At 39.7% G+C, this 26,801-nt stretch overlaps 1 protein-coding gene across 4 annotated transcripts; it reads right to left on the reverse strand.

The window, feature by feature from the left end:
* Positions 1-2,919: 2,919 nt before the first annotated feature.
* On the reverse strand, positions 2,920-25,888 carry LOC124880102. Of its 4 annotated transcripts, XM_047385021.1 has the most exons (13): positions 25,773-25,888; positions 25,430-25,488; positions 24,083-24,118; positions 21,617-21,919; positions 12,627-12,896; positions 11,107-11,406; positions 8,422-8,700; positions 5,940-6,182; positions 5,730-5,873; positions 5,568-5,630; positions 5,289-5,339; positions 5,080-5,140; positions 2,920-4,410 (listed from the first exon to the last, which is right to left on the reverse strand). In XM_047385021.1, exons 2-12 carry the CDS (start codon positions 25,464-25,466, stop codon positions 5,085-5,087), a joined length of 1,782 nt encoding a protein of 593 aa, XP_047240977.1. In that variant the 5' UTR covers positions 25,467-25,488; positions 25,773-25,888; the 3' UTR covers positions 2,920-4,410; positions 5,080-5,084. The 4 variants fall into 4 exon arrangements, with proteins under 4 accessions (XP_047240977.1, XP_047240978.1, XP_047240976.1 ...); XM_047385022.1 differs by lacking the exon at positions 25,773-25,888 and having other exon boundaries at positions 5,730-5,843; positions 25,430-25,617; XM_047385020.1 differs by lacking the exon at positions 25,773-25,888 and having other exon boundaries at positions 25,430-25,617.
* Positions 25,889-26,801: the final 913 nt, after the last annotated feature.

Consider the following 26,801-nt stretch of genomic DNA (forward strand, 5'->3'; position numbering starts at 1 on the left):
GCAACACACAAACAACCACACACACACTCATTCATACACCTAAGGGCAATTTAGAGTTACCAATTAGCATAACCTTTTATTTATATATGTGTACATTGTACATTGTAAATATGTATATTCTGTAATGCAAAAACAAAACCAAAGAGCAAAGTGCACCGGAGTCAAATTCCCTGTTTGTATGTACGAACTTGGCAATAAAGCTGATTCAGATTCTGATTCTGATGTTTTCTCCAACAGAGACACATCTGTCAAAAGAAAAAATTTGTATCTAGCTGAGCAAACATGCAGTGGAATCTGCTTTTGCTTTTTTGCATGGGTAAGTGTCTTTGCATAAATTTTCCTAACATTTTCATTAGAATATAATACAGCTTAAGTTGCTCTCAAAAGACCACTAGATAGTGACATAAAAATATTTAAAATATAATTACATATGTCAAAGCCCAAGATATAATTGCTCTACTGCACTTTAAAACTGTTTGGAGATTAACTACACTGATATTTATTTTTTTTTTGCTGTTTTAGGTCAATGTGCAACAGTTTGTCAGCTCTATGAGTATCTCGACAATAAAATAACTGGACTGAAGCTCGGCAGTACTGCAGAGAGAAGCACACTGACCTGGCCACAGAGTCTGACATCGGAGACATGAAGAGACTCCTCAACATCTCAGCAAGAGGTGTGGAGGATGTTTGGATTGGTCTGTACAACCAAACAAGGGCTTACAGAAAATGGCACTGGTCTCTGCCTGGAGTGGAGTTTGATAAAAGTAAGCAACTGTGGAACAAAAACGAGCCAAATGATGCAAAAGGGATGCAGAATCATATGAAAGAACTTGAAGTGGGGAAATATAGCCTGTAATGTACATTATTATTTTCTTTGCTACAATGGTAAGAACATTGTAGCATTGAGGCTGAATAAAAAACCCTGTTTCTGTATTTCTGGATAGATATTTGTTGTCAAAAGTAATAGAAACTGAGACTAAAAATTAGCAATTTATTAGAATAAAATGTAACTATGAACATGTTATTGTTTTTGCTCCTGCTCTAAGGTGATATTCTGCAGAGAAAATATTTGGATAGGTTGTTGCTCACATTTTGTGTTTTGCAAAGAAAGTAATTCATCAAAGAAATTCCACTTGATTCGAGAAAAGAAAAACTGGACCTAACCTCAGAGCTACTGCAGAAAAAAAACACACAGACTTGGTCAGTGGACTGACACAGCTACAGGATGATGAGCTAAAGAAGGAATCCAGTTCTGTTGAAAATAATACATACATTTTAACTGGCCTGTTCAGAGACACTTGGAGGTGATTAGATGGAAGCAGTTTCTCTTTCAGAAGCTGGAATCTACAGTTTAACAACCAAAAAATCAACAGTGGTCAGTGTGCCAGGACTGTGTTTGATGATGAAGGCAGATGGAAGAATGAGAACTGTGCTCTGAGAAAACCCGTCACCTGTTATGATGGTGAGTTGCTCTTTAAGATTTCTAAAGATTAAACAACATTAAACATTTAATCATAAAATGCTTTTTGAAATTAGGAACATATTTCTGGACTTTATTATTTTATATTTAACCCTTGGATCAGCAGAAATGATGACAACAATGCTACATGGGTAAGGCTTTCTTTTCAATCACTGTTTAAACAGCAAGAGAGTTTATCCTGGTGAAAGAAAATAAAACCTTGGAGGATGCCCTATCCTATTGCAGAGATCACTATCATGACCTGGTCACCATCACCAACCCTGATGAGCAGTGATGGGTCCACCAGAAAGCCCAGTTCACTTCAACCCATTATGTCTGGATGGGGCTGCACTACGCCTGCACTTTGGATTTGTGGTTCTGGGTCAGTGACAAGGTGGTCAGCTATAAGAACTGTGCTTCAGATGGACTGATGGATGACTGTGACATGTCTGGAGCCATGGAGAAAGGAAGAAAACATCAGTGGTTTAAAATAAATTACATTGAGAGGTTGAATTGTATCTGTTCTAGGAAAAGGCAAGGAAAATAGGGTCAGTGTATGAAGTCTTTCTCCTTGGAAGAAGTTGTATAAGTAATGTAAGATCTTTTTTAAGTGTCCACTTTTTTTGTAGCTATGTTTTCCTGTAATGGTTTATTTTTGGCTCTTTCTTTATTTTGTGTATCACCTATCAGAAATAATTCTCAGTTTTTTCATAAAAAATTACAAATATTTCAGACCACCTCAATAGGTTGAGCTGGACAATATCCGTCCTGCCAGATTCTGTGGGAAAGCAGCTCTACTGTTACTAAAGCAACATAGGGATCTTCTTCATGGCTAATGATTTATGTATTTCAATGACAAACAACATCTTGTGAGATCAGGGCTGTAGAGGAGTTCTTACTTTTGTGTCTGTGATATGTTTATCATTCATTTGTTAATACTGCTGTAGCTGAAAGAATGATATGGAATTTGATTATTAAATATTTTTTGTACAATCATTCTGGTCCATCTTCACGGTAAATCAAACACAGTTTAATACTGTAAAATCCCAACCAGGTGATGTTCATAGTCTAAACGCTAGATGACAGCAAAGCACTTCCAATCCGATCCTTTCTAACCAGATTGTCTACGAATTGTTATTATGAACACAGACAAACAGACAGGTCATTTTCAAGGGCCAATGTGACTTATTTGGGGAAGGTTGTTGGGTAACTGCAGCCAGTATGTGCTAAGGTCCAGATCATTGATTATTTTACACGTCCAACCTCCAAAAAAGGGAACTGACGAGGAAAAGAAATGGTGGGTTACTAAACTGCATATTTCTACTGAGCCATTGCTAAAGATCTTGTCCAGATATGTATTTGGTGATGCAAATCTGAATGACAATAGAAAAAAGTCTAAGTCTAATATAATCAGCTCTAAATTATCTAAATTAAGAAATTAAGACATACTTTCATCCATATTCACTGGCATTTAGGCAAGGCAACTTTATTTTTCTAGCACTTTTCATACACAGTATATGTGCTTTGCAGAAAAACAAATGAGTAGGGATAAAACACATTAAAAACACTAAACACATTAAAACAACAATATTAAAAATGCAAACATCACTGAAAACAAAAGAACGGAAGATTTAAACTAATGAAAAGCTAAGACATGACAAAAATGAAAAAATATAGCAATCTTTTTAAAAAGTTGCAGTAAACAGGAATGCTTTTAGGTCTGTTTGAAAGGAGCCAACATTTTCTGCACATCAGGTAATTTGTTTCAGATCTGAGGAAAGAAGCCAAAGGTCACCACCCCTTGTTTCATTTTTTCCTGCAAGCACTGGGTGAGCTGAGGGATGTACATGGTTTATACCTTACCAGCAGCTCTGAAATGTTTTTAGGCCTAAGAGCAGTCAGTGCTTCATAGTCCATCATCAATGGTCTATGGCAGGGGTTCTAGAAAGTTTTGTCATCACCCTAAATATTGTAACATATGTTGCAGTTCTTAAATAATAATCAAATATCTAATCAGTCAGGATGTTATTATCAAATGTATCCAATGCAACACTGAAATCCAGTAAAACCAAAGACAGAGACATTTAATGTACGTCACTTGAAACCTTTAACAAAACAGTCTCAGGGCTGTGGTTTGATTGAAAACCTAACTGAAAGCATTAAAGAGATTGTTTCAATCAAAAATGAGTACAATTATTGACGGACCGCTCTTTTATTTATCTTTGCCAAAAATGTTTGGTTAGATGTAGGCCTGTAATTACTTATTATTAAGGTAGCCAGATTAGGCACCTCTAAAATAGGTTCAATAATGCAGTATTCAAGGCCTGTGCAAACCATATCACAATGGTAAATTGTGGATTTCAGGTCATGAACAGTTTTAATCAAAGATACAATTTAATGGTTTAAAATAATTTAGATGCACAATTAGTTCTGGAGGCACAAGAGACAAAGCTAAGCTGCCAGAGAGGGAGCTACATACTGCTTTCCTATTTTCTGAATTTGCTCATTTTTCCACCTAAATACAGCTTGTATTCCCACTGTTTTTGAGCTCTATCTACTGCTGCATTTCTCCATATTGACTTTTTTCCCAAGGCACAGTACAATGAGCACTTTAAGATCAAAAAGACAATGATAATTTTGAATTCAGACTTATACTGGTATAATTGCTATGGACTATGTTATGTTAATGTGTTTAAAAGTTAATAGCAAATTAAGGGTTAACTGAGTCATAACACTGGTAACTATGGATACATAATTGTTTCAAGGACACTGTATGGCATTCTTCATAAATTGGGTGGACTAAATATAGCAAATAAATAGTACAGGTATAGTAAGTCTAATCTAATCAATAAATGACCAAACAAACCAAAAAATTCACCCAATGTTGCCAGACATTAATTCGAGTTTTTCAGTTGAGATTTTCTTATGATGGTAAAGAAGAAGTTCTCCGTCTGGACAAGAAAGAAAAGGATTTGAAACATCTCAAAAACAGAAATACAAAGGTACTGAAGGCTCATTATATTTACTTAAAAAATGTTAATTAAAGTATTGCATTAAAAAACCCTATTTACACAATAAAAAAGATAAAATGAGTCAAAACATTTAATATTTAAATTTAAAAACTGACAGAAGAAAAATTTCCATCAAATTAATCAGTTATATTATACTATATAATTATTCAGTGTCTTGGTGCTATGTTAAGAGAACTTTGTGCAGTCTGATATTGTTAGACTGGGAAAGACTTAAATGAAAACTACATACTTTTTTCAGTTTAGTTTTTAGTTTGAACAATAAAAATGCAGTTTTTGTCAGATATACCCAAAATCGGGTTGTCTTCGCTTCTGATGCTATGAGAGAAAATGTAATTGAAGCTTGTTTGGACCAAAAACACACTGGGATTGTTTGGTCCACTGGAATAGACTGATTCCTTGTACCTGTCACTCCTTCAAACACAAGGCTTGCAATCCTGGTCTACCTATCTATTTGTGATTCAAGCAGTTTTAAAGGAACTGTAGATTTTTAAACCTGTCATAACTCATGGGGGAAGAACTGAAGAGAAATAATACTTTTAAACAAAACAAGAGAAGACTTCACAAATAATTACTGCCAAGGTTTTGTACCTGTGCTATGATGAAGTCATGCCAACAGAGTCAGGGAAATTTTCTGAATCATCATGTTGTCCTGTTCACAAACACAAGTAATAATCGATAATGTATCCATAATCTTCCTAAACTGATACAATAATGTTATTGTTGACTGCATTGATAGTGAGTTACTGTATATTTTCAAAGCTCCCAGCATCATTTGATATTCAATATTTTTACTGTACCTTTTCCAGAGTTTGCAGACCCTCTGATTGTTTCATAGACACAAAGATCTCCTAAAGGTCAGTGAAAATAGAGCACATCTAAATTAGTAAGTTATCATGTCAGTCATGCGATTTCAATAAATTGTTCGTTCCTTTTAATTTAACACAGTAGACTGTAAACAAACATCTTGGAAAACAGGATGCAAGCGGTTAAAATATTTTATATTTTACATAATATTGTATTTTATATTTATGTAATTAATAACTGAAAGATTTGTTAAAACAATATTAAAAACTGACCATGCAAAAGAGAGGAGTATATTTGCTGCTGATCCTGATGCTGGTCTTTGCTGACTGGTTGCTCTGTATCAAAACCAGTTTCACAAAAAGAGATTTGTATTGAAATAGTTCATTTTATGACATTGATGTGTCATAGTTTCTATCACAACAAAAAGGTCTCACCCTTGGACTGTCTGAAGTGACACAGTAGAAGAAGGAAAATAATAAGGATGACTCCACCCACTGATCCAGTGACCAACAGCACAATAAATAATGAGCTTTCAGGTCTGGATGCAGCTGTTTTAGGTGATGAATACAATCTATTACCTGTGACAGTGATATTAGATCCTCACAAAACATAATTTCATTAAGAAATTGTATGAATTAATTTACCTTGAACTGCCATCCAGCTCTGTGGTGAAACCTTTCCTGAATGTTCACACTTGTAGAAACCTTCATCTGACTGAGACACTGCAGAGATGTTCAGCTCCCCTCTGCTGTCATTTTGTACCAGTTTTTCATTGTTGTAGAAAATCACATTTGAAAGTGTATTTTCTCCTCTCTGTTTGCAGATCAGAATAACAGAAGTTCCCTCAGTCACAGGATGGACAGGGCTCACCAGGAGAAGATCTCTATCTGTAAAACATTCAGAGAATATTAGGTGTCAGTCGGAAATCAGCTGTTGGAGACATTTAAGACAGTTTCAGAAAGTTAGATCATGATAAATTAACTTTTTTGTGCTTAGTTAAACAAACAAACAAAAACTGTATGGGGCAATGTACATATACAGGTCCTTCTCAAAATATTAGCATATTGTGATAAAGTTAATTATTTTCCATAATGTAATGATGAAAATTTAACATTCATATATTTTAGATTCATTGCACACTAACTGAAATATTTCAGGTCTTTTATTGTCTTAATATGGATGATTTTGGCATACAGCTCATGAAAACCCAAAATTCCTATTTCACAAAAAAGCATATTTCATCCGACCAATAAAAAAAAAGTGTTTTTAATACAAAAAACGTCAACCTTCAAATAATCATGTACAGTTATGCACTCAATACTTGGTCGGGAATCCTTTTGCAGAAATGACTGCTTCAATGCGGCGTGGCATGGAGGCAATCAGCCTGTGGCACTGCTGAGGTCTTATGGAGGCCCAGGATGCTTCGATAGCGGCCTTTAGCTCATCCAGAGTGTTGGGTCTTGAGTCTCTCAACGTTCTCTTCACAATATCCCACAGATTCTCTATGGGGTTCAGGTCAGGAGAGTTGGCAGGCCAATTGAGCACAGTGATACCATGGTCAGTAAACCATTTACCAGTGGTTTTGGCACTGTGAGCAGGTGCCAGTTCGTGCTGAAAAATGAAATCTTCATCTCCATAAAGCTTTTCAGCAGATGGGTGCATGAAGTGCTCCAAAATCTCCTGATAGCTAGCTGCATTGACCCTGCCCTTGATAAAACACAGTGGACCAACACCAGCAGCTGACACGGCACCCCAGACCATCACTGACTGTGGGTACTTGACACTGGACTTCTGGCATTTTGGCATTTCCTTCTTCCCAGTCTTTCTGCAGACTCTGGCACCTTGATTTCCGAATGACATGCAGAATTTGCTTTCATCCGAAAAAAGTACTTTGGACCACTGAGCAACAGTCCAGTGCTGCTTCTCTGTAGCCCAGGTCAGGCGCTTCTGCCGCTGTTTCTGGTTCAAAAGTGGCTTGACCTGGGGAATGCGGCACCTGTAGCCCATTTCCTGCACACGCCTGTGCACGGTGGCTCTGGATGTTTCTACTCCAGACTCAGTCCACTGCTTCCGCAGGTCCCCCAAGGTCTGGAATTGGCCCTTCTCCACAATCTTCCTCAGGGTCCGGTCACCTCTTCTCGTTGTGCAGCGTTTTCTGCCACACTTTTTCCTTCCCACAGACTTCCCACTGAGGTGCCTTGATACAGCATTCTTGGAACTGCCTATTCGTTCAGAAATTTCTTTCTGTGTCTTACCCTCTTGCTTGAGGGTGTCATTAGTGGCCTTCTGGACAGCAGTCAGGTTGGCAGTCTTACCCATGATTGGGGTTTTGAGTGATGAACCAGGCTGGGAGTTTTAAAGGCCTCAGGAATCTTTTGCAGGTGTTTAGAATTAACTCGTTGATTCAGATGATTAGGTTCATAGCTCGTTTAGAGACCCTTTTAATGATATGCTAATTTTGTGAGATAGGAATTTTGGGTTTTCATGAGCTGTATGCCAAAATCATCTGTATTAAGACAATAAAAGACCTGAAATATTTCAGTTAGTGTGCAATGAATCTAAAATATATGAATGTAAAATTTTCATCATTACATTATGGAAAATAATTAACTTTATCACAATATGCTAATATTTTGAGAAGGACCTGTATAGTGGTTTTGCTCAGCTACAGGTGGAGATGTTTCAGCAAACAGTGCCAGGAGAGATTAATGGCTATGGCTATGAGTGGCTTTATATACAGTTGCAACTTGGGACCTGGTACTGTATACCATTTCTGATTGTGTGTTGTGGGCCAGACCACAGGAATGGGATTATCTTGAAAAAATGGAAAGTAAACCAATCAAAGTTAATCTTGTGTCCAATGTCCATAACTACATTACACACTCCAGAATCTGTTGTGTTTTCAATGTTTGGGTGTCACTTGTTTAATACAGAAAACTATAAACAAAAGGCATTATTAAGCATAATTGTGATAAAGGATTGTTGTAATAAACAAGCTATGTTTAATGTACAGACTACAAAAGTAAGACTTCTCTGTGTAGTCGCTAATAAACTCTGACTCAGTTTTTGTTCTTTTACAAGAGAGAGAATAATATTATAAATAATCAATGGGGAGGGATTACATACTGTGCACACTAATGTTGACTGCATTGCTGAACTCTCCTGATCCAGACTCACACCAATACACTCCACTTTGGTGCCGGAGATGAGTGCTAAAAGTACACGAGGATCCAGTTGTAGTCCACAAGCCAGGGCAGTTTTCTATGTTTGCAATGTAGCCTTTTTCTGAAAACTTCATCACTCTCCACTCCGCAGAATTTGTGCCACAGCTCAGTGTTACAGACACAGAAGGGGAGTGTTGCTCTCTGTCAGGACTCACTGTAAAAGACACTGTTGGATAAGAGCCTGAAAAACAGAATCATACTGAGCAGTCAACAAAAATAGTCACCTTAATTTAAATTCTTATGTTTCTGTTAGTGTTCAGATTAAAAGTAGTCAGTCATTCAAATTATGAATTTAGAAAGTCAAACAATGTTTGTTCTTTTTTTCAAGTTGAGGTTATGATATTTCATCAGAAGTGTGATTTTTTATAATATGTAAATAAAAATGAAGAAAAATATCTGTTGCACAATGCCCTTTTCAGTTTTTTTATTTGTAAAAAAGGTTCGACACATCCAGTAAATTTTATTCCACTTCACAATTGTGTCACACTTGTTCTTTCTTCACAAAAATATTTAATTTTATATCTTTATGTTTGAAGCCTGAAATGTGGCAAAAGGTTGAAAATTTCAAGGGGGCTGAATATTTTGGCAAGGCACTGTAGCACTTTGTGTTGGTGTTTCACATAAAATTCCAATACACTATATTTATGTTTGTGGTTGAAATGTGACAATATGTGGAAAAGTTGAAGGGGTATGAATACTTTTACAAGCCACTGTATACAGGTCCTTCTCAAAATATTAGCATATTGGGATAAAGTTAATTATTTTCCATAATGTAATGATGAAAATTTTACATTTATATATTTTAGATTCATTGCACACTAACTGAAATATTTCAGGTCTTTTATTGTCTTAATACAGATGATTTTGGCATACAGCTCATGAAAACCCCAAATTCCTATCTCACAAAATTAGCATATCATTAAAAGGCTCTCTAAACGAGCTATGAACCTAATCATCTGAATCAACGAGTTAACTCTAAACACCTGCAAAAGATTCCTGAGGCCTTTAAAACTCCCAGCCTGGTTCATCACTCAAAACCCCAATCATGGGTAAGACTGCCAACCTGACTGCTGTCCAGAAGGCCACTAATGACACCCTCAAGCAAGAGGGTAAGACACAGAAAGAAATTTCTGAACGAATAGGCTGTTCCCAGAGTGCTGTATCAAGGCACCTCAGTGGGAAGTCTGTGGGAAGGAAAAAGTGTGGCAGAAAACGCTGCACAACGAGAAGAGGTGACCGGACCCTGAGGAAGATTGTGGAGAAGGGCCAATTCCAGACCTTGGGGGACCTGCGGAAGCAGTGGACTGAGTCTGGAGTAGAAACATCCAGAGCCACCGTGCACAGGCGTGGGCAGGAAATGGGCTACAGGTGCCGCATTCACCAGGTCAAGCCACTTTTGAACCAGAAACAGCGGCAGAAGCGCCTGACCTGGGCTACAGAGAAGCAGCACTGGACTGTTGCTCAGTGGTCCAAAGTACTTTTTTCGGATGAAAGCAAATTCTGCATGTCATTCGGAAATCAAGGTGCCAGAGTCTGGAGAAAGACTGGGAAGAAGGAAATGCCAAAATGCCAGAAGTCCAGTGTCAAGTACCCACAGTCAGTGATGGTCTGGGGTGCCGTGTCAGCTGCTGGTGTTGGTCCACTGTGTTTTATCAAGGGCAGGGTCAATGCAGCTAGCTATCAGGAGATTTTGGAGCACTTCATGCTTCCATCTGCTGAAAAGCTTTATGGAGATGAAGATTTCCTTTTTCAGCACGACCTGGCACCTGCTCACAGTGCCAAAACCACTGGTAAATGGTTTACTGACCATGGTATCACTGTGCTCAATTGGCCTGCCAACTCTCCTGACCTGAACCCCATAGAGAATCTGTGGGATATTGTGAAGAGAACGTTGAGAGACTCAAGACCCAACACTCTGGATGAGCTAAAGGCTGCTATCGAAGCATCCTGGGCCTCCATAAGACCTCAGCAGTGCCACAGGCTGATTGCCTCCATGCCACGCCGCATTGAAGCAGTCATTTCTGCAAAAGGATTCCCGACCAAGTATTGAGTGCATAACTGTACAAGATTATTTGAAGGTTGACGTTTTTTGTATTAAAAACACTTTTCTTTTATTGGTCGGAAGAAATATGCTAATTTTGTGAGATAGGAATTTTGGGTTTTCATAAGGTGTATGCCAAAATCATCCGTATTAAGACAATAAAAGACCTGAAATATTTCAGTTAGTGTGCACTGAATCTAAAATATATGAATGTTAAATTTTCATCATTACATTATGGAAAATAATGAACTTTATCACAATACGCTAATATTTTGAGAAGGACCTGTAATAACTTTTACGGTAATTCAAGTAATCACACTGCTCTTTTATCAAGCAGTCCCCATTGCAAAGATTACAACTGCTTTTTATTTGTTTAACATTTTCAAAACACATCGAAGATCCAGTAACTGTGTTTTAAAGCCTTCTTTGATAACTAATAAAGTTAATATTTTGTAGATTTTCTAGGCTACATTCACAGCATTTGGGCTGCAAAAACATTTAAAATATGATCAATAGACTCTGAAATGAAGGCAAAACAGAACTTACCTGCAGACCAGACATACTTTGGTTCACTGTAATCAGTGGGATACTCTGGATTTCGTCTTTCAGTTCTACATGCATATCCTACTGTGTGTGTCGTCCCACGAATGACGTATGTGTCATTTACAGTCCCTTCGCGACTGCCAGGCAGCAGCTTGAATTTGTAGTTCAAGTAAGATGGATCAGGAACAGCTTTATACCAGTAGAACCGCCATTCTGCAGAAGGATGTTCAACCTCACAGATCAGAGTTACTGAGGCCCCAGGACTCAGCCATGATGGAGACACAGTCAGGAGAGGCTTTGGTGCTGTTGGAGAAAGATTTTGCTTCATTGTAATAGATGCTTGTGGAAATCAAATCAGCAGCTTCAGGTAAACAACTGATATTTAATGAGTATTTTTACAGGGTTTTTTGTGAAAAACCACAACTGCCTGACATAAAAGTACTAAAGTTTGGAATAAATGAAAGAAGTGGTGTTATGAACTACTACACATCAGGACCATTGATTGGAATGCGAACTCAGGGCCTCTCTCCAGCACTCTATTTTGCTCCGGCAAAACTATTTTGTCATAATGTCAAAGATCACATCTAAGAGGACCTGAAGTCCGTTAAAGACTTGAAAAAAAACCTAAACTTCAATTAAATAAAATGAAAACAAAAATTATGAAATGGATATATTGTGCATGTCATGAGAGTACAGCTTTAAAAAGATAAGACGCTTGTACATAGAGTGGAAGGGAAGATGCAAATGGAGCCAGACGATCTCCTAGTGTGGACAGACAGACCCATATTCCCATAGCTCACTTTGCTGCATGTTTTTAATTTTCTCCTTATTTTTATACACTGGATCTAATTCAGCGAGTCATGAGAAGTCTTCTGCAGACTCTGACAACATGTGGAAAAATTGTTTAAGACATGTTCAAGATCATGTGCGTGTGTGAGCGGGAAAACAAGATAAAAACGTGCAGGAGAGTGTGATTGGGGACTTGAGTAAGGTGCTCGGTGCTGTTGTACAAATATCAGAGCCTGCAGAGCAACTGGGATGTCAGTGCAGTCAGCAAAGTGACACAAAACAGCACCTTTCTGACACCACAGAATATAGTTCACATTTTTCCGCTGGAAGTTCTGATATAGCCTAGGAAGCCACAGAGGTGTCTTCTCCTCCTACAGCCTCTGGCGTTCCCCATTATAGATTTATTTTAAGTATTAAAGTTTCTAAAAATTGTAATTGTTTTCACCAGTCAGAGATTTGAACTGCAGCTGTTTACTACATTTTTCTGTTATTTGTTGATTTTAGGATGGCAGACTACAGCAGGTGACTGGAGTACTTGTTTGTTTCCTATACCACCTAAATAGTTGCACCCAACTCGATGATTCCAAATGAAAACACTCTATATTGTATCAGATCTAAGTAGCAATGCTATGTCAACTAATATAAAAAATGAAATATTACAATTCAAAAATACAATACTTTATAGATAATAGTTTTGTGAAGAGATGATTGAAAAATAACATATGTTAACATACCGTGTATAGTGATGTTGACTGCATTGCTGAACTCTCCTGATCCAGACTCACACCAGTACACCGATAGATGGGACCAGGAACTGTTGATGGTACATGAGGATTCACTCAGGGTCCCCCAGTCAGAGCAGTCCGTTGAGTCCGACCAGGAATTTGTGAACCTCTTTACTCTCCATGAAGCAGATTTTCCTTCACAGTACAGTTGGACATTATCTGAGGTGAAATGTTTCTCTCTGTTAGGACTCACTCTGAGAGATGTTGCTGGCTGAGAGTCTAACAATACAAGAAACAAAGAGACAAAAATTAAGAGTAACAGTGTTGAAAATGCCATGTTTTCTTTATTTGTTATGACAGTGAAAAAATTCTGAAGTTGTGGGTTTGTGACTATAATGCTGATAATTTAACAAAACAATTTCTTATTAAGAATTAAATCCTTTTGCCTTCTTTCATATTTTGTATTTAAATTCCCCATCTAACTGCCCTTCTCCTGTGCTTCTTTTAAAAACATCCATGTTTGTTTCTTTTTTATTGTTTTTTCAAGGTCATATTTTTCAACCACTATTTGTTTCTGATTTATTTTCAAATATTGTATGTTTTTAATTATTTCTATAATTAGATTTTTTTTATCATGTTGTAGTTTAGTTGTGTTTTAACTTTTTCTGTCTAAGTAAAGCATTTTTAGGTGAAAAACTGCTTTAAAAAAAAAAAAAGTATTTATATTTACTTCATTGCTCATGAACTTTTTTTTACTTTGACTATTGGGAAATGTTCAATGCAATTTATCTGAGCTTAAACGTTTGCAGCTGCCTAACATAGGTTTTTGTAAATGGCCTTTCATTTACTTTTTAAATAGATTCCATCAACCTGATTCAATTTACCACTGAACAGAAAACACGCAATGCATTTTGACAGTATTTTTGTTATTTATATTAAACTTCATTACCAAAATTCTCATGCAATCAAATGACAAACACTATGTCTTTCCAAAGGTAAGACAAAAAATGTATTGTAGCGGCTCCACAGGAAACGCAAGCCAACAGGAATGTAGTTCAAGTAGCCATGATTATTTGCCTAAAAAAGCCTTGAGGGAAACACAGAGGAAAAACACTAACACTCTCTCAACTCCAAACTGCTGTGCTATACATATAAACTCGGCGTCATTCACCCACTTCACCAACCACCGGTCAGCATGCTGACCTATATACAGGCTAGCCAATGACAGAGGGAGGGAAGAAGTAAGAGACTCCGCTCAGCCTCCTTTGTAGGATGCTAAAGTATATTCAAAGTTTCACCAAAATCCCTTGAGCCATTCATTAAATATACATTCTGAAAAGCATAGCATGCTCTTTTGTAAATTTCTACATAATTGGATACATTACCTAAAAATGATGTTTCTGGTTTAGAATATAAATTCTATTCAAATGTCTTCTTTATATGAGATATGCGCAATACACATTTAGCCAGCTATTAATGAAAGTGCCTTCTTATTTTTTTAGGAGTTCAAAGGATCTATTTAATGAATGAACTTCAAGTGGTGGCAAGGGCTTCTGGGAATGCAGCATTGTGTGTTTGACCAAGAGGTGGCTATAGGATGATATCTACGACCCCAATGTCCCTGTGGCCTTTTTACTATACAATCAGACAGACATTAAAGGAGGAGCAGCAAAGGTGGTGGATTAGCAGTTCTTGTCAGCAACAGATGCTATAATCCAGGACATACTGTGAAAGTATAGGCAGTAAGTTTTGTTCAGTATTATTAAGGGAGTTAAACAGGATTATTTTAGCAGCAACATACAATACGCCATCATGATCTGTTGCAGACACTGTCAGAGATGTTATCAGCTTAGTTGTTCCTTAATTACAGAAACAACACCTCGATGCATTTGTGGCAATATCCAGTGATTTTACGTATGTCTAACGCTTTGCTAAACTTCCAGTGTTTTAACAGTTTGTCTGCTGCTCTACCATAGAAAACAAACAGTTTATTTTCTTTGGTAGAGCACAAAAAACATGTATTTTATGCAAACGTCAGAGGTGCATTTGCAAGACTTCCTCTTGACCAACAGGATCATTGCCTTGATTTTCTCTGGTTGGTGTATAAACCTTTGGTTCAAGCTAAAAACCTTAGTTGTTTTGTTTTCAGTCTATATACTGGAATGCACCTTATGAGTCACATAGAGATAACATCAATGCCATTACTGAATGTGTGACTGACTATCAAAACCTATGTGTGGACAACACCATCCCCAACCAAAGAATGAGATGCTTCCTAAATAACAAAGCATGGATCACCAGTGACCTGAAAGAACTGCATAACAAGAAAAAATGAGCCATCAGGGAGGGAAACAGGGAGATATGATTGCAGGAGGATCAGACTGATGGAATTGTGGAACCTGGAAGTGAGCTTTAGCAGTCACTTGCTGTGGGTAAAAGTCACAGAGAATCAAGTCGCTGAAATCCTAGAAAAAACAGGCTTAAACAAAATTAAAACAGTGATTTCCATACCTTACAAAAAAAAAAAAAAAAAAGAAAAAAAAAAAAAATCAGGGGAATTTAGATATTTGCACAGCCCCTAGCAAAAATCATGGAATCACCAGTCTCTGAGGATGTTTTTTCAGTTGTTGAATTTTGTAGAAAAAAAACAGGTCACAGACATGACAAAAAACTAAAGGCATTTCAAATGGCAACTTTCTGGCTTTGAGAAATACTAAAAGAAATCACAAAAAATAATTGTGGTAGCCAGTAACAGTTACATTTTTAGAACAAGCACAGGGAATAAATAATGGAATCACTCAATTTTGAGAAAAAAAACATGGAATCACCCTGCAAATTGTCATTACCAACAATAACACCTCCATCAGATTAAATCTGCTAGTTAGTGTCCAGGTAAAAAGGAGTGATCACACCTTGGAGAGCTGCTGCAACAAGAGGACTGACATGAATCATGGCTCCAACACCAGAGATATCACTTGAAAAAAAGGAGAGGATTATCAAACTCCTTAAGAGGGTAAATCATCACGCAGTGTTGCACAATATGTTGGTTGTTCACAGTCAGCTGTGTCTAAAACCTGGACCAAGTACAAACAACATGGGAAGGTGGTCAAAGGCAAGCATGCTGGTAGACCAAGGAAGACATCAAAGCGTCAAGACAGAAAACTTAAAGCAATATGCCTTGAAAACAGTAAATGTACAACAAAACAAATAAGGAACAAATGGGAGGAAACTGGAGTCAACGTCTGTGACCGAAGTGTAAGAAACCGCCTAAAGGAAATGGGATTTACATACAGAAAATCTAAAAGAAAGCCATCACTAACACCTAAACAGAAAAAAACAAGGTTACAATGGGCTAAGGAAAGCCAATCATGGACTGTGGATGACTGGATGAAAGTCATATTCAGTGTTGAATTTCAAATCTGCATTGGGCAAGGTGATGATGCTGGAACTTTTGTTTGGTGCCATTCCAAAGAGATTTATGCAGGCGACTGTCTGAAGAAAACATGCAAATTTCCACAGTCATTGATGATATGGGGCTGCATGTGAGGTAAATGCATTGGGGAGATGGCTGTCATCACATCTTCAATAAATGCACAGGTTTACATTGACATTTTGGACACATTTCTTATCCCATCCATCGAAAGGATGTTTGCGGAAGGTGACATCATTTTTCAAGATTATAATGCATCTTGCCATAGAGCAAAAACTGTGAAAACATTCCTTGAAGAAAGACACATAAGGTCAATGTCATGGCCTGCAAACAGTCCTGATCTCAATCCCATTGAAAATCTGTGGTGGAAGTTAAAGAAAATGGTCCATGACAAGGCTCCAACCTGCAAAGCTGATCTGGCAAAAGCAATCAGAGAAAGTTGAAGTCAGATTGGTGAAGAGTACTGTTTGTCACTCATTAAGTCAATGCCTCAGAGACTGCAAGCAGTTATAAAGGCCAGAGGTGGTGCAACAAAGTACTAGTGATGTGTTGGAGTGTTATTTTGTTTGTTTGTTTTTCATGATTCCATATTTTTGTCCTCAAAATTGAGTGATTCCATAATTTATTCCCTGTGCTTGTTCTAAAAATGTAACTGTTACTGGCTACCACAATTATTTTTCGTGATTTCTTTTAGTATTTCCAGAAAGTTGCCATTTGAAATGCCTTTAGTTTTTTGTCATGTCTGTGATCTGTTTTTTTCTACAAAATTCAAAAACTGAAGGAACATCCTCAGAGACTGGTGATTCCATGATTTTTGCCAGGGGTTGTAGTTACTAGACAGAGGTGACATAATTTTGGTTTAAACAATCTGTTAAAATATGCAACTGGACTGAGTTAATTTGGCTTCCCTGATAATTTATGCCATATTCTGGCATGTAGGAGATACGCATCAAAAAGAAAAAAATAATAATTAAAACATTTTCAGATAGAAGAACGTATGTTTTCTGCTAAATTTATGCTTGTCCAACATGAGAACCAACAACTGATTGTAAAGGTAATTATTCATGTTTTTATTTATATGATTAGAACTATTTTCAAGAATTAGAATTTTTCCTTGAGCCGCCACCTTAACGTGGTGGAGGGGTTTGAGTGCTCGAATGATCCTAGAGGCTATGTTGTCTGGGGCTTAAATGCCCCTGGTAGGGTCTCCCATGGCAAACAGTCCCTAGGTGACAGGTCAGACAAAGAGCGGTTCGAGAATCCCTCATGACGACTACAGAATCGAGGCACGTGATGTTGGCCGGTACGGCGGAGACGGGCTCCCATCCTGGAGCCAGGCCTGGGGTCGGGACTCGTCGGAGAGCGCCTGGTGGCTCCTCGCGGGACACGGCCGGGCCAAACCCGAACGAGAAACACGAGACCATCCCCCAGTGGGCCCACCACCTGCAGAGGGAACCGTGAGGGACTGGTGCAAAGAGGATTGGGCGGCGGACAGAGGTGGAGACCTCGGTGGCCCGATCCCCGGATGCTTAGACTGGCTCTAGGGACGGGGTATGTTACCTCGCTGGGGGGGAAGGAGCCTGAGCTTCTGCGGGAGGTCGAGAGATATCAACTAGAAATAGTCGGGCTCGCCTCCACGCACAGCCTGGGCTCTGGAACACATCTCCTCGATAGGGGCTGGACTCTCTTCTACTCTGGAGTGGCCCGCGGGGAGAGGCGGCGGGCTGGGGTGGGTTTGCTTGTTGCCCCCAGCTTAGCCGTCTCGTGTTGGGGTTTACCCCAGTGGATGAGAGGGTTGCATCCCTGCACCTTCGGGTTGGGAAGAGGTCTCTGACTATCATTTCGGCTTACGGGCCGAGTGGTAGTGCGGAGTACCTGGCCTTCTTGGCGTCCCTGTTGGGGGTGCTGGATAGTGCCCCTCCTGGAGACTATTATTCTGCTGGGGGACTTCAACGCCCACGTGGGAAACGACAGTGACACCTGGAGAGGTGTGATTGGGAGGAATGACCTCCCCGATCTGAATCCAAGCAGTGTTTTGTTATTGGACTTCTGTGCTAGTCATGGATTGTCCATAACGAACACCATGTTCAAACATAAGGGTGTCCATCAGTGCACTTGGTACCAGGACACCCTAGGTAGGAGGTCAATGATCGACATTGTTATTGTATCATCAGACCTTCGGCCGCATGTTTTGGACACTCGGGTGAAGAGAGGGGCTGAGCTGTCCACTGATCACCACCTGGTGGTGAGTTGGATCCGCTGGAGGAGGAGAAAGCCGGACAGACATGGCAGGCCCAAGCGCATAGTGAGGGTCTGCTGGGAACGTCTGGCGGACACCTTGGCCAGGGATGTATTCAACTCTCACCTCCGGGAGAGCTTTGACCAGATTCCGAGGGATGTTGGAGACATAGAGTCCGAATGGACCATGTTCTCCACATCTATTGTCGATGCTGCTGCCCGTAGCTGCGGCCGTAAGGTCTGTGGTGCCTGTCGCGGCGGCAATCCCCAAACCCGGTGGTGGACTCCGGCAGTAAGGGACGCTGTCAAGCTGAAGAAGGAGTCCTATTGGCTGTGGTTGGCTTGTGGGACTCCTGAGGCAGCTGACGGGTACCGTGGGGCCAAGCGTGCCGCGGCCCGGACGGTGGCAGAGGCAAAAACTCGGACCTGGGAGGAGTTCGGTGAGGCCATGGAGAAGGACTACCGGTTGTCCCCGAAGCGATTCTGGCAAACCGTCCGGCGCCTCAGGAGGGGGAAGCAGTGTTTCGCCAACACTGTTTACAGTGGGGGTGGGGAGCTGCTGACCTCGACCGGGGACATTATCGGGCCGTGGAAGGAGTACTTCGAGGATCTCCTCAATCCTGCCATCATGCATCCCCTGGTGGAAATAGAGGCTGGGGACTCGGGGTTGGACTTTTTCATCACCCAGGCTGAATTCACTGAGGTGGTTAAAAAGCTCCGCGGTGGCAAGGCTTCGGGGTTGGATGAGATCCGCCCTAAGTACCTCAAGTCTTTGGATGTTGTGGGGCTGTCATGATTGACACGCCTCTTCAACATTGCGTGGCGGACAGGGACAGTGGCTTTGGATTGGCAGACTGGGGTGGTGGTCCCCCTACATAAGAAGGGTGACTGGAGGGTGTGTTCCAACTACAGGGGGATCACACTCCTCAGCCTCCCTGGTAAGGCCTACGCCAGGGTATTGGAGAGGAGTGTCCGGCCGATAGTCGAACCCCGGCTTCATAAGAGCAGTGTGGTTTTCGTCCCGGCCGTGGGACACTGGACCAGCTCTATACCCTCTACAGGGTGCTCGAGGGTTCATGGGAGTTTGCCCAACCGGTCCACATGTGTTTTGTGGACCTGGAGAAAGCATTCAACTGTGTCCCTCGTGATGCCCTGTGGGGGGTGCTCCATGAGTATGGAATCGGTAGCCCTTTACTAGGGGCCATCCGGTCACTGTACAAGCGGAGCAGGAGTTTGGTTCGCATTGCCGGCACTAAGTCGGACCTGTTCCCGGTGCATGTTGGACTCCGGCAGAGCTGCCCTTTGTCACCGGTCCTGTTCATAATTTTTATGGACAGGATTTCTAGGCGCAGCCAAGGGCCGGAGGGGGTCTGGTTTGGGGACCAGAGGATTTCGTCTCTTCTTTTTGCAGTTGACGTGGTCCTGCTGGCCCCCTCTAGCCAAGACCTACAGCATGCACTGGGGCGGTTCGCAGCCGAGTGTGAAGCGGCTGGGATGAAGATCAGCTCCTCCAAGTCCGAGGCCATGGTTCTCGACCGGAAAAGGGTGGCTTGTCCTCTCCAGGTTGGAGGGGAGTTCCTGCCTCAAATGGAGGAGTTTAAGTTTCTCGGGGTCTTGTTCACGAGTGAGGGAAGAATGGAGCAGGAGATCGACAGACGGATAGGTGCAGCTGCTACAGTAATGGGTCGCTGTGCCGGTCCGTTGTGGTGAAGAGAGAGCTGAGCCGAAAAGCGAAGCTCTCGATTTACCAGTCGGTCTACGTTCCTACCCTCACCTATGGCCATGAACTTTGGGTCATGACCGAAAGAACGAGATCCCGGATACAAGCGGCTGAAATGAGCTTCCTCCGTAGGGTGGCCGAGCACTCCCTTAGAGATAGGGTGAGGAGCTCGGCCATCCGGGAGGGGCTCGGAGTAGAGCCGCTGCTCCTCCACATCGAGAGGAGCCAGTTGAGGTTGCTCGGGCATCTATGCTGGATGCCTCCTGGACGTCTTCCTCGGGAGGTGTTCCAGGCACGTCCCACCGGGAGGAGGCCCAGGGGACGGCCCAGGACACGCTGGAGGGACCATGTCTCTCGGCTAGCCTGGGAACGCCTTGGGCTCCCCCCGGAGGAGCTGGAGGAGGTGTCTGGGGAGAGGGACTTCTGGGCGTCCCTGCTGAGTCTGCTGCCCCCGCGACCCGGTCCTGGATAAAGCGGAAGACGACGAGTACGAGTTCGAGTAGAATTTTTAAGTTCAATGTGGTAGTGTAGACTCATTTTGCATAAATACACTCCTAAGTTGCCCACACTTCTGAAAACCAAAGAAAAGGGAAAGAAGAAAAAAAAATAACGGAAAATAACCAGGTTATCAATACATAGTTGAACATAAGAGTGACAAGAAATACACAACAAAAGGTGATGAAGCAAGTTAGGAAAAAGTGTAAAAGGTAAAGCAGGAAAACCAAAATCAGAAAATAGTGTAAAAGAGAAGAAAAATTACTCAATTAAAGCAGACAGATAAAAACCAATAGATGTCAAACCTAAAGTAGAGAACAAAACCAAGGGCTAATAATCATGACATTAGGTTTTGTCAGGATGTGACATTTTGGACTTTGTGCTTTGTTTTGTTTACTGTTTATCATATTTCTCCAGCCCCTCTGGTTAGGTTGTGTTTACTTATTGTTTACAGTTTGTTTGTTTATATCCTAGTCCTCATGTTCTCTGCTTCCCTTACTGTCAGTTCAGTCTGTGTGGTGTTAGGTTTCATTACTCTGTATCTGGTTTGCTTTATGGGTTCCTTGTTTGTTCTTAGGTTATGGTGTTTCTTATGTTCCCTCTAGTTTCTCGGTTCATGATTATTCTTTACTCTCATGCTTCATTTGATTATTTGTTTATAGCTTCGTTTTGGTATTGTTTATTAGTCCCTTGTCATGTTTTAATCTATGCATTGTTTTCACCTGTTCCCTCTGCCTTCCTGACTCCTTGTCTCACCTGTTCTTAGTTCCTTTGATTACCTGCCTTTGTTCTGCCTCTGTATATTAGTTAGTTTTGTTTCATTGCTCTTTGCTGGTTTCTCGTCGCTCTCAGTTGCTGCCCTCGTTCATGCCATGTTCCTGCAGTATCGCAGCCTCGAACGTTTTTTTGGATTCTGGTTCTGTGTTGTACCTGCAGTGATTACGTTACGTTTCTGATCCTTTAAATAAAATAAGGATTAATTTAAGATGCTGCTTCCAAGCTCTTGTCTGCGCTTCGGTCCACCCCAAAACCACTTCATGACAGGTTTCTTATAGATGGGAAAAATGAATGACGGGAATGTTAAGAATCCCAATCATCAAAGAAAAGCACACCTACCTTGAGACCAGACAATCTTTTGTTCACTGTAATCAGTTAAATACTCTTGGTTTCCTCTTCCAGCTCTACATGCATATCCTGCTGTGTTTCTCTGTCCGTGAATGATGTAAAAGTCCTCTACAGTCCCTCTGATGCTATCAGGCAGCAGCTCATATCTGTAGTTTCTCTGTGATATATCAGGAACAGCTTTATACCAGTAGAACGCCCATCCAGCAGATGGAGGTTTAACCTCACATCTCAGAGTTACTGAAGCACCAGGACTCAGCCATGATGGAGACACAATCAGGACAAGCTCTGGTTTATCTGTTAGAGAGAGAGGTTCATAAAAACATGAATTTCCAAATTTATTTTTCAAAATATGCAGCGCATCTAAGCTATGCAAAATAAATATATGTGAAAACTCAATCAACTCAATAAACATTGTAAATAAGAGTGGGACAAAATTATTCCCTGTGATCTAAGAGACTGAAAATCCAGAAATGTGTTTTTCAGCTAACATTTTTTCGTTTTTGTTCTATCTTTAATATATAATTTCAATGGAGAATCTGTCATGTGTTTTGCAACATGAGAAGAGAGATTTAAATAATTTGATGTCCAAAACTCTAGAATTAACAGATTTTCTATGAAGCATTATAGGCTCTGAACAAGACTTTGTTCATACAGCTGATATTTTGGAATAAGAAGATATGACTTGAGCCAAAATAGTTGTTTAATAACAGAGTTATTTCTCTGTAGGAAACCTTCTTCCTGTGAAATATTTCCCAAAATTGGACACACCACAGCAACATTTACAATACACTTTCAATGCAATGTCTGAGAGGGCATCGTGCTGTTTTTGTATGACTTAAGCAATAACTAAGGCCACAAAGCAAGCTGTTATGCCTTTGAGCCATCAAAGGAGGCAGTTACAGAACCTTCATACAATACTGTGCACAGAGTAGGCCAGAAGTGGGAAGTGACTCCATCACTCCATCATTAATGGTTCATTAATGGTTCTGGAGTGTGATTCTAGCCTTATTTATTCAGATCGAAGCACAATGCGACCATTTCTGAAAGACCAGATCAACTTAAGAGGTCTTTGATCCATTTCATGCAGCAGTTTTCAATGAGCAGTCCTAACGGGATGGCTACCAATAATCATTTACGTATACTGGGTCGTCACCATTTAGCTCTTAAAAAACAACTGTCAGAAACATATCAAGATCTGTGGTGATATAAAAAACAGACCCGTATGTTGAATAATACATCAGTTTTAGCAATCAATGTAATTTCTTGGGCTAATTAAAGCCTTTTACAGCTAGAGAAAGATGAAAACACTAAATAAGTATTCCACAAGTGACAGGGTGACAGCTTTTGTAAAACCAAATCTAGAATGGGTAATCTGAGAAAACAAATGAGAATTGTATTTACAGTGCTGTGGAAAAGTATTTTGATCATTGTCTTGGTGTATAATCCAAGTAGGCTTGAGGTTAAGGTCATAAACTGGCCAAGCTTTTCTGCTAGAGCAAAATTCATGGTTCTATGAAAAAAAGGTCCCGAAGCAGCAGAGCAGTGGCAGACCATTATACTATTACCTGAGTGTTATCCCGATGTTGGGTGTACTTTTTCTGAAATGCTGCATTCATTTTTCACCACATGCAACAAGATGCACATCTTCCAGAAAGTTCCATTTTGTCTCACTAGTCCACATAATATTTTCCAGAATGCATGGGGACCACCAAAATGAGTCTTTGTGTTCTTTTTAGTCCATAGTGATTATCGCTTTGGAACTTCCAAATGGATTTCATAAATGCCCATTCTCTTATTGTGGAATCATGAACACTGACTAAATGAGGCAAGTGATGCCTGCAGTGATTTTAATGTTGCTAAGGGTTCTTTTGGCACCTCCGTAATGAATTGGCGATGTGCTTTTGGAGTAGTTTTATGTCTCTTTACCACTGGTGGATAAAGGTTCCCAGGTTAATACGTGTGTTGGTTTTGTTTCTCATTTGTTTCTGAATTTATTTAGATCATGGAATAATGTGTTGCCTTTTCAAATGTTTAGCCTACTTCATGTTGACAGGAGGTTCTATTTAAGACATTTATTGATTGTAGAGGTCAGTGTGGCGAGTAAAGTTGAACTCAACTTTCCATAAAATATGTTTAATAAAACTTTATGACTTAACAAGAAGGTTGAAAATTGCATTTGATTTTTAATCAAGTTGTCTTTGATATTAAAAATTGTCTGACGGTCTGAAGCATTTAAGTGAGATAAAAAGCAAAAGATTTAACTGATAAGCTGGGAAACATTTTTTACTGCACTTTAGACTCAAACATACACAAGTTACATGTGAAAACTTACCCAAAATCATCTAGGAAATAAATGTAGTTATGCCATTATCAGTCAAAACTAAGATGTACCGGAGAAACAGCTGACAATAAATGAAAGAATAAATGAACAGTAAAGAGAAAAGATTGTTCATTCACCTTCAGTGTGCTCACAACAGACCAGTGAACTGAGACCTAAAACAAAAATTGCACTTTATTAGATAGAAACTTAAAAGCAACAAAATCACCAAATGAGTTTTTAATTATTAATCCAATACATTATGAAAGGACAAAACTCTAATCAAAGTTTGTTTTACAGATTCATGTTCTGATGTTAAATTCTACAAATGAACCTTTTGCCCCTTTTCTACTGGCTCTCTTCAGGCCGGACGTCTCTACTCTGCTCTGTTTGGCTCTACTCCACACCAAACCTGTTGTGTTTCCACTGACGGCTGGAGTCATGGCTTGAAGCACCACCTCCAGCCGTCAGAGTGGTGCGCTGTGCTGCTTTTAACATTACTATATGTCATTGTCACATTAAAGTAATCAGCATGAATCATAAAAAATAAATGAACAAATATAAAATAAAAACCTAAAAGAAATACAAATGTTTGTATTATTGTGTATGCAATAATGTCTTATTTATGTGTTTTCATGATCCGCTGGTATAATTATCTTGACCACAGCCCAGCCAGGACTTAAAAAATAAGGCACAGGGGTTTTAATGTGAGGGGTTGAAGCAGGAGAAGCGGAGAGGAGACTGGACTGGTAAAGTTCAGAATTTTGCCAGACGTCTCAGCCATTGCAATAACAAGGACAAGGACATTAAAGCACAAAACCACCAACTTTGACAGCAGTGAAGATAGTTTTAGGTTGGATATTAGATATTCAGGCTTCACAGATTCAGAGGGACTTTGGCCCGTTTGACCTGATGCAGGCAGTCTGATTACGGGTAGTTGCTCTCCACCTGCTCCCTTAAGGACCGTCAATGAATGTTGGAACCAAACACGCTGTTTCATGGTGGGTTTTGTGTTTTTTATGGAAAATGTATGTGCGTCTTAACAGATTATCTTTTGCGTGATCAGCTGATTTAGGATGTTATTTTTAACACTTAAATAAGCTGATGTGTCCTTTTTCTTTTCTTTAAGCCTTCAGACATGGTTTATGATTAGTAAATAGTAAAATAATATTTGGTTGACCTGCTCTGGTCACTGTGGTCCTTAATATTATTTTAGTCACTCTTGAGTTTTATTAACGTTCCTTCCACTTCAAAAACTTTCTAATTTCTCCTTGTCCTATATGGCCAGTCAGTGAACAGCAAGAAGTCTGTTCAAGTCACGTCGTCTCTCAGCTGCAGAGTGGGTACGAAAACAGTAGATATTGGTACAAAATTACTGTAATGGAGTCACTCTGCTGAGTAGTGAAGTCAGTGGAAATTGATTTTGTGCAGTTCTGAACATTTTCCTTCATCTGTACCATTCAAGCTTAAAAAAGAGATGTACTTACATAGCAACCCCTGCACACGGAGTAAAGAGTTGCCCATCCTTACATCAGACACTGGTAATGTGTTGTTTTAAAGAAATTATAAAATTAATTTGTAAACAGGTGAAAACTGCAGAAGAAGAGAAATTGTGTATTGAGGAGAAACTCTTCGCCATAGAGTGACTCTGTTTTCTGCGCTAAACATTTTTCTAGCTTCCTTCTTTAATTTTGACACAGCTCTGACTTCTGCATTGCGTTTTCCTGCTGTTGCACTTCTTCTTCAGCTACTAAAAATATCTCTTTTCAGCAAGGCCTCGTAACATAAAAGGCAACAGAGATGAACAAGGAAAACTCAGACACTGGTAATGTGTTGTTTTAAAGAAATTATAAAATTAATTTGTAAACAGGTGAAAACTGCAGAAGAAGAGAAATTGTGTATTGAGGAGAAACTCTTCGCCATAGAGTGACTCTGTTTTCTGCTCTAAACATTTTTCTAGCTTCCTTCTTTAATTTTGACACAGCTCTGACTTCTGCATTGCGTTTTCCTGCTGTTGCACTTCTTCTTCAGCTACTAAAAATATCTCTTTTCAGCAAGGCCTCGTAACATAAAAGGCAACAGAGATGAACAAGGAAAACTCAGACACTGGTAATGTGTTGTTTTAAAGAAATTATAAAATTAATTTGTAAACAGGTGAAAACTGCAGAAGAAGAGAAATTGTGTATTGAGGAGAAACTCTTCGCCATAGAGTGACTCTGTTTTCTGCGCTAAACATTTTTCTAGCTTCCTTCTTTAATTTTGACACAGCTCTGACTTCTGCATTGCGTTTTCCTGCTGTTGCACTTCTTCTTCAGCTACTAAAAATATCTCTTTTCAGCAAGGCCTCGTAACATAAAAGGCAACAGAGATGAACAAGGAAAACTCAGACACTGGTAATGTGTTGTTTTAAAGAAATTATAAAATTAATTTGTAAACAGGTGAAAACTGCAGAAGAAGAGAAATTGTGTATTGAGGAGAAACTCTTCGCCATAGAGTGACTCTGTTTTCTGCTCTAAACATTTTTCTAGCTTCCTTCTTTAATTTTGACACAGCTCTGACTTCTGCATTGCGTTTTCCTGCTGTTGCACTTCTTCTTCAGCTACTAAAAATATCTCTTTTCAGCAAGGCCTCGTAACATAAAAGGCAACAGAGATGAACAAGGAAAACTATAGAATATTTTGGTGTTAAATAAAAGGAAATCAGTGTGATCATCTTGTATTAAATCATACTGTCCTCTGTGTTGTCTGGCCATATCCTCTGAATCTGCATCCATCCGTAACAGGACTTTGTTTGTTAATATAAACAATCACATTCATTTTGTACATTATTTCTATATAAAATCTCGTAAAAAAGTAATAC

The sequence above is a fragment of the Girardinichthys multiradiatus genome, chromosome 14 (genome assembly GCF_021462225.1).
Source record: "Girardinichthys multiradiatus isolate DD_20200921_A chromosome 14, DD_fGirMul_XY1, whole genome shotgun sequence".
Taxonomy (NCBI): domain Eukaryota; kingdom Metazoa; phylum Chordata; class Actinopteri; order Cyprinodontiformes; family Goodeidae; genus Girardinichthys; species Girardinichthys multiradiatus.

Excerpts from the sequence above, each read along its gene's own strand:
- LOC124880102 (XM_047385021.1), bottom strand. The coding sequence starts at position 25,466 with ATGGGCAACTCTTTACTCCGTGTGCAGGGGTTGCTAT. Across the intron at positions 12,897-21,616 it reads AAAGATTGTCTGGTCTCAAG|ACTCTCAGCCAGCAACATCT; the intron begins GTAGGTGTGCTT and ends TTGTATTGTTAG. Across the intron at positions 8,701-11,106 it reads AAAGTATGTCTGGTCTGCAG|GCTCTTATCCAACAGTGTCT; the intron begins GTAAGTTCTGTT and ends TCTGTTTTTCAG.